Source organism: Staurois parvus, unplaced genomic scaffold (genome assembly GCF_062004578.1).
Source record: "Staurois parvus isolate SC_StPar_1 unplaced genomic scaffold, SC_StPar_1.0 ptg000454l, whole genome shotgun sequence".
Lineage (NCBI taxonomy): Eukaryota > Metazoa > Chordata > Amphibia > Anura > Ranidae > Staurois > Staurois parvus.
Genome location: NW_028318250.1, coordinates 10,622,374 through 10,635,437, shown reverse-complemented (window position 1 = coordinate 10,635,437; position 13,064 = coordinate 10,622,374). Strand labels below are relative to the sequence as shown.

General features: G+C 40.0%; 1 protein-coding gene across 1 annotated transcript in view; it reads right to left on the bottom strand.

The window, feature by feature from the left end:
- GRIK3 (glutamate ionotropic receptor kainate type subunit 3) overlaps positions 1-13,064 on the bottom strand; it is a 708,422-nt gene that overhangs the window by 367,784 nt on the left and 327,574 nt on the right. Inside the window, exons 3-4 of the mRNA XM_089688809.1 lie at positions 6,134-6,391; positions 1,937-2,118 (exon numbers count right to left, since the gene is read on the bottom strand). Of these exons, the coding sequence (XP_089544935.1) occupies positions 1,937-2,118; positions 6,134-6,391 (440 nt within the window). The remainder of the gene's footprint in view (positions 1-1,936; positions 2,119-6,133; positions 6,392-13,064) is intronic.

Here is a 13,064-nt window from a genome sequence, read left to right as displayed (position 1 = left end):
GTATTTATGAAGAGAAAGGCCTTGAGACAATCACACAAGTACATGTGTGTTCAACATGCCCATGATTTGTAAGAATTGAAATATTTTCTGCTAATTTTCAAAATTATAGCAACGCTACAAAAAAAGGGAAAATAAGATGGCATTGTAGTGTCTGTAAACCCAAAATCTGTTTTCAGTATGGCATCACGTCATCATGCCTACTGTATACAGATTTTGTAAGCATTTTTTTTAACCTGTTGCAAGGTTTATTACCTGGAGATCCTGCCAGTAACAGCATTTCCTGTTTTAGGTTGACAGTGATAAGCTACTGCTTTACAATTAGAAGTTACTCAGCCTGTTGTGTGTACTCTTTCAGTTGGCTTTTGAATTGTGTATCATAGGCAGACTAATGATCAAACGAAGAAACTTGCAGGGCAGGCTGACACCACTGCTGCTAATTGTAAGGCAGTGGCTTAACAGTGTCAGCCTGCAACAGGAAATGCTGTTACTGGTAGGGTCTCCAGGTAAGAGGTTATGCCACAAAATACAAAATTAACAACTTGCTTAAGTAAATGATAAGGCCTCATTCATAGGTTTATAAGAAAAGTGAAAAAAATTGTGTGCTGCCAAATATATCAATAATAGAACACAAATGAATACAAGCTGCTGCAAACACATAAAATGTGTGTTCATGACGTGTGAAAAATATAAAACTAGTGTGTAGTGCTGCGCTGCTCCAAAAACATTAAAACATAAAAACCATAACTAAAAGGCCTAAACCACATATGTGAAACTTAAACCTGAAAGTCCAAAAGACAGAAAATGAAGGAAAAACAACTCTTCAGCAAATCTTGATGGAAATAGCCATGTTTCTACTGGAGAGTGAGCCACAATCCCGGTGCTGTAAGTCTTTAACTGATATACACCACCATGGTGAACATATAATATAGGTGGATCCTCACCTTCATGTATGGACCCATATAAGGAACAGGTCAACTAGGCATCTCCCCTCCTAGCGGGGGTAAAATAAAAATCTCTCTTCTATGGATAATGCTCTCCTCATATATGGCCACTGTATACTCCAAAAGAACCTTTTAGCGGTATAGCTGGCTCTGTAAGTGGAACTGAACAACCATATAAAGCGACCATAGAGCAGCACTTCAAAGTCACATGGTGCATGACGATACGTGTGGGGAGGAGCCAGGTGACACTAGAGCCGGAACACCGTCAGCATAGTAGGAGACACAGCTCGGTGTATTGTTACAGCTCTACCACTATTTTTATAGTGCAGTTTCTATTACTGTTACCATGTGAGTGTATTTCAATACATTTTTAATGAGTTTTTACAAAAATGTGCTGCACTATGGTTGCTTTATATGGTTGTTGAGTTCCACATACAGAGCCAGCTATACCGCTAAAAGGTCCTTTTGGAGGATACAGTGGCCATATATGAGGGGAGAATTATCCATAGAAGAGAGATCTTTATTGTACCCCTGTTAGGAGGGGAGATACCTGGTTGACCTGTTCCTTCTACTGGCCTTTTTTGCATACCATTATAGTGGATGACTATTATTAAATTTACTTTAAAAAATAGTAGTTTACACAGCAAAACTGTTAGGTAGTTGTATTTTTTCAAAGCTTTAAACATGCTTAAAGCTAAAATGTTAAATCAAAAGAGGTAATGTTCAGAGAAAAAAATTATAGGTGCAAAGCAAAATAATTACCAAACTCCTAGCCTTGTGTATTGCTTTAACATGTACTTGGTAATAGAAAGAGCAGAGATTAACACTTGCTAATAGATGATACAGAACATATGGTGGGATGTGATGAATCCCAACGGACTCTTGGTGTAAAAATTAATAAGCACAGTACTGTGCAAAAGCAAATTAAGAACACTACCACCTTAATTTTACCTTAATATCTAGTTAGCTGAGTATAAAATAATGTTGGTACCCACCTGCCTGAGAATTTGAGCTGCCATTACATGACTGCAGTCAAAGATAATGCGGAACTCCCTTCCCCTCTTCATCTCTTTCAGGAGTGGCCGAGCATCTTCAGACTCTGGTGGAAGCTGACGTATTTTTAGTCTAATGTTGTATCTAGCAGGGGCCATAATGAGCTCTTGCAATCGAATAAGACCTATTGAAAAAAATAATCAAAATTATTAATTTTTCAAAGTCTTTGGTCATTTTATTCACCTGCAATCAGTTTTTTTATTTACTCCATTGGGTTTATTAAGGATAACCTGTATTGTGGGAATTGTAAAGAATGCCAATGCTGACCTCCTTTTGAAATTGCCTGGCTCTGTCTGCCTACAATACTTTGAGACACCAGGAACAGTCAGATAGGTATCACAGCTTTAATCTGCATACTTGCTTTATGTCATACTCAGATTTGACTGTCACTGGATCAACCTAACAGCCAGAGAATTAGCATTTTTAAAAGGAGAGGTCCACAATGACAGACTCCATACATCCTAATGCTGATTAATCTAGCCCATGGCAAACAGATTTCAGTTTATAGTAGGTGGATAGAAGAATTCCGAGTTGCCATGGGTATCTGTATTTTTTTACATTTTTAAATATATTATTATCTATGCCTATATATGTTGAAACAGATGACAGGATTAGCTAAAATATTTTAGAAGACATTATTTTGTTTCACCCATTCTGACATGGTCTAAAAAAATGTTCATATCAAAAAATCTCATAATGCATTGGTATAATGGAGGAGGAATTATCTGCAGCATACTGTATTTTCTTGCTTTCTACGGTTATAAAGATAATTTTTACAGCAAAGCATCCATATGCAACCCATAATGAAGCTGCAATGAAGCTGGAGTTTGGCTCAAGTCAAGAGTGTGGCCTGATAAATACTATATTGCATAGGCATTTCATTTCAAGGTGAACATCAGAAATCACAGGACTCATTACTACTTGATATCCCATGCCGCTTACCCACTACTACATGGTTTTGCAAACATGATAATTTTTCATACATTTTCTTGCATTTTTAAATAAAGAAATCTCTGTGAAACTCTGTGAATAAAAACATGTTCTAGTTGTATTTCCAGGTATCTTGATCTCTGATTTAAAATAATTCCTATTAAACTTTTAATTGTACTTCTGATACACTATTCCTAACAATGATGGGATTTAAAGCAGTAGTAAAGTCTGCTTTGTGGTCTTTACCAACAGGTAAGCTTATAATAAAGCTTACCTGCAGGTGATATGAATATCTCCTAAATGTGCACCGTTTAGGAGATATTCACTGTTTTTGGCAGCTATTGCATGTGCTCTGAAGGAACAGAATACTTGGACCATTCCTTCAGAGCACTGTGCCATGGCCTGTAACTCCCGCGGGTATGCTTGGGAGTTACGTAATCACGGCTCAGCTAGTCAGAAGACCAGGCGAAAATAGAAGCCCTGTCAGTGGTGTCTGCTGGAGGCCTTCATTCTAAGGTATTTCACAATGTGCAAATATGCAGTGCATATTAGCACAGGGGCGTAGATGGGGGGGGTCAGGGGGGGTCTGAACCCCCCCCAGAGGACAGTTGCCAAACATCCCTGCAGCCCTCAAAGTATCCACTTGCCTGTAAGTGGAAATAAGGTGGGGGGCGAGCAGTGCCGGAACTAGGGGTGTGTGGGATGGGCGGCAGTGGGGGCGGTGACAAACAGTGATCTCCTGTATGACTTTCAATGAAGCATCTGGAAGCCATGGGAGGGAGAGGAGGCTATGCACTTCTTTGAAAGCCATACAGGAGATCGCTGCTTGTCACCGCCCCCATTACTGAACAGAACATACCTGGTCATTCCATTTTCTTTCTGCCCCCTGCTGTGTTCTTATTAGTGCACAGCCCCTCCCTCCATCCTCCGCACCAATAGGAGAAGAGGGGAGAGAAGCTGGATCTGCTCTGCCTCCCCTTGTGCCCACCCACAATCCAGTCCGTGCAACTTTAGAGGATGTGTGGGTGGGAAATGGAACACAGCAGGCGACAACTGTGATGCATCTGAATTAGTCATGTAAGTCCGACCCTCCTTCCTTCCTTCCTTCCTTCCTCCCACCCCTCCCTTCCTTCCACACACCCACCTCTCCTTTCCTTCCACACACCCCTCCCTCCCTTCCTTCCACCCACCCCTCCCCTTGTGCCTGCTCAAAATCCAGTCCGTGCCACTTCAGAGGACGTGACCCACCTTCCTTCTACCCACTCCTCCCTTCCTTCCATCCACCCCTCCCTTCCTTTCTTCCATCCATCCATCCACCCTTCCCTTTCACCCACCCCTCCCTTCCTTTCTTCCACCCACCCTTCTTTCCACCCACCCACCCCTCCCTTCCTTCCTTCCACCCACCCCTCCCTTTATTCCTTCCATCCGCCCCTTCATTCCTTCCTTCCACCCACCGCTCCTTTCCTTCCCTCCATCCACCCCTTCCTTCCTTCCACCCACCCCTCCCTTCCTTCCTTCCTTCCTTCCTTCCTTCCTTCCACCCACCCCTTCCTTCCACTCACCCTTTCCTTCATTTCTTCCACCCCTCCCTTCCTCCTTTCCTTCAAGGGGGAGAGGTTTGTGGGGAGAGTGTGGTAAAAATGCAGCTCAGCTGAAAGATGACCCCCCCCCAGAATTAAAAGAGTTTACTACTGCTTTAAGAGTTACCAGAATCTCTCTCTAATTATCTAAAGGTCAAATCACCAAATACATTTTCTACCAGAGATCCACTATTAGATTTTATTTGATGTCTGAAATATTCTCTTTGACTTAAAATGAGCTTTTCTCTGTACAAATGAAAATGTAAATTCGGGATGGCCAGGCTCAATTTTGGCAGATTTATGCCCAAGTTCTCTACATGATTAATGTATTTACAGCCATGTTTCAACTGGTTGCATTAGCAAGTTATAGTTAAGTTATATGGCTTGAGGAGATTAAGTTAAGTTACATCAAACCATAACTGTTATTTTGTCTTTCATACCAAACTAACATTTTTGTTGCAAAACTTTGTGCAATTGACTTGCAGAAAAAAAACATGCAGGGCAAAGCAATAGGTTTGCTTTAAAGTGTAACTACTGTTTTTTTTTTTTTTTTTATAGAGTGGAGAAGTATTAGATCACCTGTTTGTTAGGGAGATTCACCCTTTCTACTCTACTATTCCTGTTTATCATCATTCAAAATCTTCCAATGGGGACATTAGCTCTGGTGACCCTGTGACACTCTGGGATTACTTCACTTTTGGATCTCCTTTCACTTCCTGTTTTGGCGTTGGGACAGGAGGTGAAGGGAATGACAACGACAGGAGATGACAACAAATGGGAGAGGTTATAACACCCCCTTAATCTATCAAAAAAAGATTTTGCCTTTAGATACACTTTCAGTGAGACGTTTGGGAAATGAAAAAAAATCATACTCATGTAGATGGCTGCAGCACCGATTCCAGCTGCAGGTGTCCCCTTCTTGCTCTACACTGACAACTGAGCATTCAAAGACCGCTGATTGTTTTCAGTCTTCAATTTGCAGAGAACTAGTGACTGCCAGTCACTGGCTCTCTTCTCTGTTCCTCCAGTGCTCACTGGAGTGCTGGGGTGTGGAGGGGGTGGGAGTTGGCCAGGAGTAACATCTTTCCAGAGCTTGGACCCTTCTGTGAAGTAAGCGTTAACCCACTCTCTGCTGAAAACAGGGAGTGCAGAACTACTGTAAGTACACTTCGGTGCTTTGTTCCTACTTCTCCTGTAGTGCTCTCCTTCTCAGCAGCATACTTTTCCCATACTCACTTTTCCTTCACTTCTTCACTGCTCTCTTCAACTGCCAGGACAGAAAATACCCAGCACCTTCTGGCATGTAGAAGCTGGTGACTCTCTTTTTTTCATGTGATAGGCACTCGGTGATTGTCCTAATTAAGCAAAAGTGAGTTTGTGCTGCTTTTGACAAGAGCATTAGCATGGGCAAAACACAGGTTAGTTTTAAAGGACTAACAGTATGATGAAAATAAATGACTTTTGCTGCTGAAAACACAGTACTATAGTATTGATTTACTGACTTTGCTATATTACAAATTCATTAGCATGAAGAGTACAATCTGGGCACACAAAAAAGACATATTCTGTAAAGTTCTTAGGTGTTACGAGTATAAATTAGTAAATGTAATTCAAGGAAAACTCTCATACCTGTGCTATCATCATAAACTACTGTGGCCGACCTCCACTTTAAAAACTGTACAAGATCCAGGATTGCGTGACTTAGAGAAGCATAGTCTGGGTACAAGTTTACGTAGAATGTGTCTCTGTTATCTAGAGGATGGTGCTTCCATCGGACCTGAATATGTGGTACTTCCAATGCATTGCAAATAGACTGGACAGCGTTGGAGGACGAACTGTGAGATGGTCCAAAAATAGCAACCACTCCTAGGGCCAGCTGGTCACAAGCTGCAACAAAAGAAATAGTCACTATTTCAATGTATAAAGTTAGATTCCAGTAGTTTCAGTCTTTGGCAAAAAATTTTCATGAACACATATGTTTGTTTGAGCTGACCTGGATTGGCATAGATAGCTGATATCAGCAAATATCTGAAGCTTTTTCTGATGAGCTGACATCAGCTAATTAGCTGATTCTTTTACATATTTTGTACATTTTTAGAGGCTGCTAGCCAAAAATCCCACCACATATAGGCTGGTATTATCATGGCACACAAGTGTACAGGCTCCTTGTGATGTTGATATCAGCTTATCTAATATCTTAAAAGTTAGAGTTGCTTAAAAGAGAATAGCTGGTGGGTACTTTTGCTGTTGGTTTGTGTAACATATCTGTCCTCCTACCCAATGGTGAAAAGTTTCTTCTCCCTGCCTGATGAGCTGGGTACAATACTAGCCCCAGGGCCATCTATGAAGCATGTAGACTAAGAATGGCTAACTAAAGTGAACCTTAGAATTAGACATGAAATGCATTGTATTATTATGTGCAAAATTAATATTATTTTTTTTTGCAAATATGTTTACTCAGTTTTAACAATGTATAACAAATTATGAGGCATTTATGACTGTATATGTTTCATAACAATGGCGGTGATAAGTACATATCCATGTAAAATATCTAGAAATCACAGAGCAATACTTGTACCTGATGGAGAAAGACCTGATCCATTACAACAGAAATCGATTAGCTATAAGGTATGTACCAGATGTCCTAAACCCAGGACACTGAGCGCATACCCCTTTGTAAGCTGGAGGCTTGGATTCATATCCCTGTTACTGAAAAAGAGAGGTGGTATCCTTGCTCCTCGTCGACCAAAGTATATCATTGAAGCCTGCTCTAGGAGGAAGGAAGAGTAACTCTCCACAACAGTATAGGAGTGAACAAAAACAAGTCACATAAAAACAAACTAAGCACTGGCAGCACTGAGAAAAATACAGAGGAAAAAACAGTCAGTGATTTTTTTATTTGCCAAGGGAGTTGGAAAGTCCAGCTTTAAGATACCGCTCAATAAATTGGAAAGATGACATCAAAGTTGCTAGTTCAGGCGGTGAAAGGGTGAGCTGAATGAAAACTCTCCAGTGTCTAAAGAATTTCTTAAGCTGACCATACATGTATAGATTTTAGTTTGAGAGTTTTTGTTTCAAGAATATTTGTTTGTTTTTCTAATTGTTAGTGGGGTCAAATCGATGTTTGTTTTCGACTGCAGTGACGGGAAAATTTGAAGGGGCAGGAAGGAAAACTTTTCTTGACCAAATGGATTTTCGGTCAGTACATGTGGTTATCGTTCAGAAATTACATTAATTTTAAACTCGAATGTTAAAAGCAACAGACAATTTTTGAAAGGCATTCCTCCATTCACCGAATGTTCAAAGAATTTTCGTGCGCTTTTTCGTACGAATGTTCTCATCCGAACATCTACACGTGTATGGTTGAATAATTTTGGAGCTCTATGTCTAACATCTCCTTATAGAACAAATCGATGATATTCCTTTTAATCATGCCTATTGTGGGGGCTGAGGAAGTTGCCCAAATGAATGATCTTCGAGCAGCTAGCAGGCATAAGTGAGTACATCCGGATATCACTATTCCTCAACCAACTGAAAGAGGAGAAGTGCTTTTATGGTAGCTGAAAATACATAGGAGAAGTGCTTAAGGTATCTATGTCCCTGTGATTCCTTGGATATACAGCAAATAAGTAGTTGGTCCCAAAAACAGCTGTTGACGGTGTGGGAACTCGCTTCAACGTGGTAGAGCTTTTAAACGCACACAGCTACTCGCTTTCTTTTCAGGGCCTTTTTAGCCCACTTTTATTTAAACGAAAGTTCAAAACAGAAGTTTCCCACACAGGGGTATCCACCATCAAACAAAACAATGATTCAGCCTCCTGGCTTACACTCAGCTTGATGTCTGTCTCCTGCAGACTTCTTCAAGAATTATGGCCACTAGCACACAGCTAGTCTCTAGCAGCCCCTTGCTGCTTTTGGCTTCCACCTCTCCTAGGTGAAGCCCACCTGACTCCTGTCTTCCAGGTGGAGTCCTCTTGACTCCTATCTGCCGGGGTGGAGCCCTGCTGACTCCTATCTGCCGGGGTGGAGCCCAGAACTCTGGTCCTGACTCTATCTAAAGGCCTGCACACACCTGTGCAATCAGTCTCCTGGCCATTCCCAAAACCTGGTCCCAGGATTGGAGATTTCATCCCTCCCAAATCGCTTCGAAATCTCCAGGCTCCAGCTCCCAAAATGGACCTTACAAACAAAGGAGGAAAGTGAAAAGCCACTTTCCTCCATATCAAACCTTTACCCTGGAGCCCCTCAACCTGCCTTGTTGAGAATCCAGGGTGACAGATCACCACACTGTCACAACGGTCACATCCAGAAACGATGAACCAAATGGCTGAGGCTGACCACACTGTGGCAAGAAGCTGCTTCGGCAGCTGGTTTAGTAGGAAGGAAAGGTACAAAGTCTCTATGCATTTAAACTGTGATTTCCTCCAGGATTCATTAATCATATGTTTGCAAATGATTTGATATCCTTCCAGAATCTACAAAATTCTTTGATGAACATGTTGATAAAAGTAGAACATTTCTAGCCAGACTTCTTAGTGAATCAGACACCTCCAATACAATACATAGGTTTGAAGACAGTTGTGGCTGAATTTGCCATGATACAAATGCAATAGTCAGTTTCAGCAAAGTTATTTCTAGTTCCATTTGCACAGGAATCTCCAAACCTTTAGCTCACAGTGGTGAGGTCTCCCTCATAATATTTCCCCTGCTGTTCAAATGTTCTTAGCCTTTAGTGTTAGAGGTTTTTTTTCTATTGGTGAATGCTCTTTAACTCCTAAGGTCAAATGTTGGCTATTAGCTTGTTGGCTATAGCTTTTGGCTATTTTTTTTTCTTAGAATTGAATGTTAGGGAACGTTACATTCACTTGGCAAAAGGCAACAAATAGAAACTGACATTTCACACATAGTGTGTTACAAACATGATTCTTTACATTTGCATTAATGATGATATATTCACAAAGTGATGTCATTAAACAAATATGTCTGTATATGGTCAATGACATCACCTGGGAGACCAACTCCCTTGTACATAACAGCCATCATCTGCTGGACCTGAAATTTGGCAGCCAGTCAGTGGGTTTGGATATGTCAAAAGCTGATGTTTTGTTTTTCTTATGACTGGTCGGGGCATTGTGGCTCTGCATAACTTTATGACGTGATTGATGCAGGATATACAATACTTTGCAAAAGATATAGGTAGGTGAGAAAAAGTGCTGTAAAGTAAAAATATTTTCAGAAATAGAAGCATTAATAGATTATTTTTTATCAATTAACAAAATGGAAAGTGAATAGAAATCCAAATCAAATCAAAATTTGATATGACTACCCTTTGGCTTCAAACCAGCATCAATTTAGCCAAAATCATTATAAGCGCATAATCAGCCTCTGTCATATTTTCTCATTATATGGAAGCAATTGCTAGGCTGCAAATTTACGAAACTACAATGGTGCTTGGATTATCAGCTGACCAACAATACTACATTAGTATCAAAATCCAAGAAACATCCTATAAATTACTGTTCCATTGGTAACTTATCTCTGAAAAAAAAAATAGGTTACAGTATATCCTTCTGCATCAGCCACATGCTGGAGCTGTCTATAGGAGAAACTATTTTCTATATCTGGTGGGAATGCAAACAAATAAAGCCCTTTTGGGACTCTATATCATAAACACTTACCAAAATCCTAGCCTCTGACATGCAACTAAATCCAGGACTATGTATTCTACACTTGAATGCTCAATCTACACCAGGGGCAGACTGACAACTCATGGGGCCCCCGGGCAATAGGAGATCATGGGGCCCCTGTGTCCTTGCCCAAACTCAAAAAAGCCTATGAAAAAGGTACCAGGGGCATCTAATGGGGCCCCCTACTGACCCCGGGCCCTCAGGCAGTGTCCGAGTTTCCAAATGGTCAGTCCGCCCCTGATCTACACTTAATCCGGACATACATCATTCAAAATTTTACCAGCTCAGGAGGGAGCGGCTGAATTTTGATCTATGTATGAGCACTGGTTGTATAGGAGTTGATCTATCAAATAACGTTTGTACAACCACCCTGTTGTTTTTTTATAGCTGACAACCCATATAATTGGGTTCTGAGGGTGGGGAAGGCTCCTTACTGTCAGAACACAGTGGAAATGATTCCCACATCCACATTGAATGTGTGGATGGGGAAACTGACACTTTTGTTTTGTTCAATCCTGTAGTTAAACAAATACAAATGTGTAATGTATGGCCTACGGCCTGCCTTTAATATAAAAACATTCTCTATCTTAACACTTAATAAGTGATGCTAAGACACTCATCCAACTTCACTGGAAGTCTCAAACTCCACCTTCTTTACTAGTATGGATCAACAAAATAATTCCATTTATAAGATGAAAGAAGCCAGAGACATAGCTCAGTTTCTGATTTCTTATCTACATGGTCAGCATGGGCATTTTTCCTATATTCTGATAAATACAAACATGTCATAACAACTACTAATAGTACCTTTTACAGGATTCTCTTCCTGGATTCAGTGAATCTCCTCCCACCGGAACTTGCAGTTAAACCCCAACCCTTACTGGGGACATAGACTGCATCCAATCAGCCCAGAATTTTCTCTGCCCATACTCCTTTTTTTCTTACCTACCTGTCTCTTCCTTTCTTATCCAATACATCCCCTACTTGTGTTTCCCATTCCTACTCTAATATTCTATTGTATTCTTATCCTGCCTCTCTGGTGATTTCTTCGTACAATTCCAGGGCACTTTTCAATACAACTACCCATTACTAGACAGTTACCTTCAATGACTTACACCTGTTCAGTAGCAGAATACAGAAATTATCCTTATACTTTATGGCCTGCGATTATGTTCTAGGTGCCTTCACCTTGTTTAAAAGTTTCAAAAATCAAGAGTAGTCCTGCCTAGCTCACCGCCAGAACCTGGTCTCATATTAGACTGGGATTGTCTCTCATTCTGTATTAACATTTGTCCATTGTGTAACTGTACTGTTTGACTTTGGATATGATTGCTTTTACAAAACCACCGCTTTTACTATTGTTCGGTTTATTTGATTTATCTTATTAAATAAATAGAAAAGAAAAAAAATAATGGCATTTTAAAAATGACGTTATTATCTATAATTACAATTACACCTACCAACAATTGTAGTTAATATGAATGTACTTATTTTTCAAACACTGCGTGAACTAATTCACTTTTGTTACACTTATTACTACAATACTTGTTCTGCAATCCCTCAGTGATGTGGGGCCTCTGTTGCTCCTTAACTGGAATGTGTGTATGCATAGCCAGAAGTGGTGGATCTGGAGGGAATATACTCTGAAACTGAGGGCTTAATGAAATATGTAAGGTTTACTCTCACAGAAGGTTTACCATCACATCCAAGACAAGACATGATTTTTCTTTTAATCAGTGGGGATGTAGCAAAGCAATGGAGTGGTTGTTAATATTTAGCTAAGGTTACTATTGTAAGAAGACTCCTGTTGAAAGGCTTGTCAATTAAAGAGCTTTGTTAAGAGCATTTTTTATTTAATAAGCCCTGCAAAAATCGCTGACATATACAGTACGTGATCTACTGACAGAATCGTGAAAGAAAACAATCCTTTGTAGAGTTGACTGTTTGCTTGTTAAATCTGTTAAGTGTTAAATTCATTCAGTGTTAAATGCAGCTGAAGTGTAAACTGCCATCTCAAGTGAATTGTCAGTTTAGGCTACAAAGCTGAAGATTAAATATTTCTCTAACTCCATTCATCATCTGTCATTTCAGTAACTGCTCCTTACAAAATTCAGATTTGCTGCTCAACTAGTTAGGCTTAATTTGTATGGGTAATGGATTATATGTGATGATATGCATTGGTAGGACATCTTTTAATGCATGTAAGTATAGAACTACCTCCTTAAGGGTTGTTGTTGAATTTTGGGTCTCCTTATAGTCCTGCACATCCAGTCAGTTAGCATTTTCCACACAGGTTTCATCCACAGACAGAAATCATGCATTTAACACTCCCTCTTACTTTCTAAACTTCCTTAGAAAAAAACAAACACTATACTTTCCAGATCAATTTCTCTCCCATGCTCACAAGCAAATGTGAACGTATACAGTATGTAAGTCCTACATGCATATGTAAACAATGATCACACCACACGTGTGAGGTATAGCTGCAAATGTCAGAGTCAGAGCAATAGTTCTAGTGCCAAACCTCCTGTGTAACTCTAAACTGGTAAACTGTAAAAGCTTTTAAAGAGTTGCCTATGAAGATTTTTAGATACCATAGTTTGTCGCCGTTACACAGGCATACGCAGTTTTAAAGCACAACAGTTTTAAGTATCTATTTACTCGGTATCATCATATTTTACCAAAGAATTGGGTATTCTATTGTGTTTATGTGCACTAAAATTACACAGGCTGTTAGTTTGCCAATACATTCCAATAACAAGTATACTGTTCAGGACAGACTACATGACAAACCAGAACAAAATGTTTGAAAAATAATGTTTCAAAAAATGCAAACAGGCAAAATTTCAAACAGGCAAAATGCCAGTGAATTT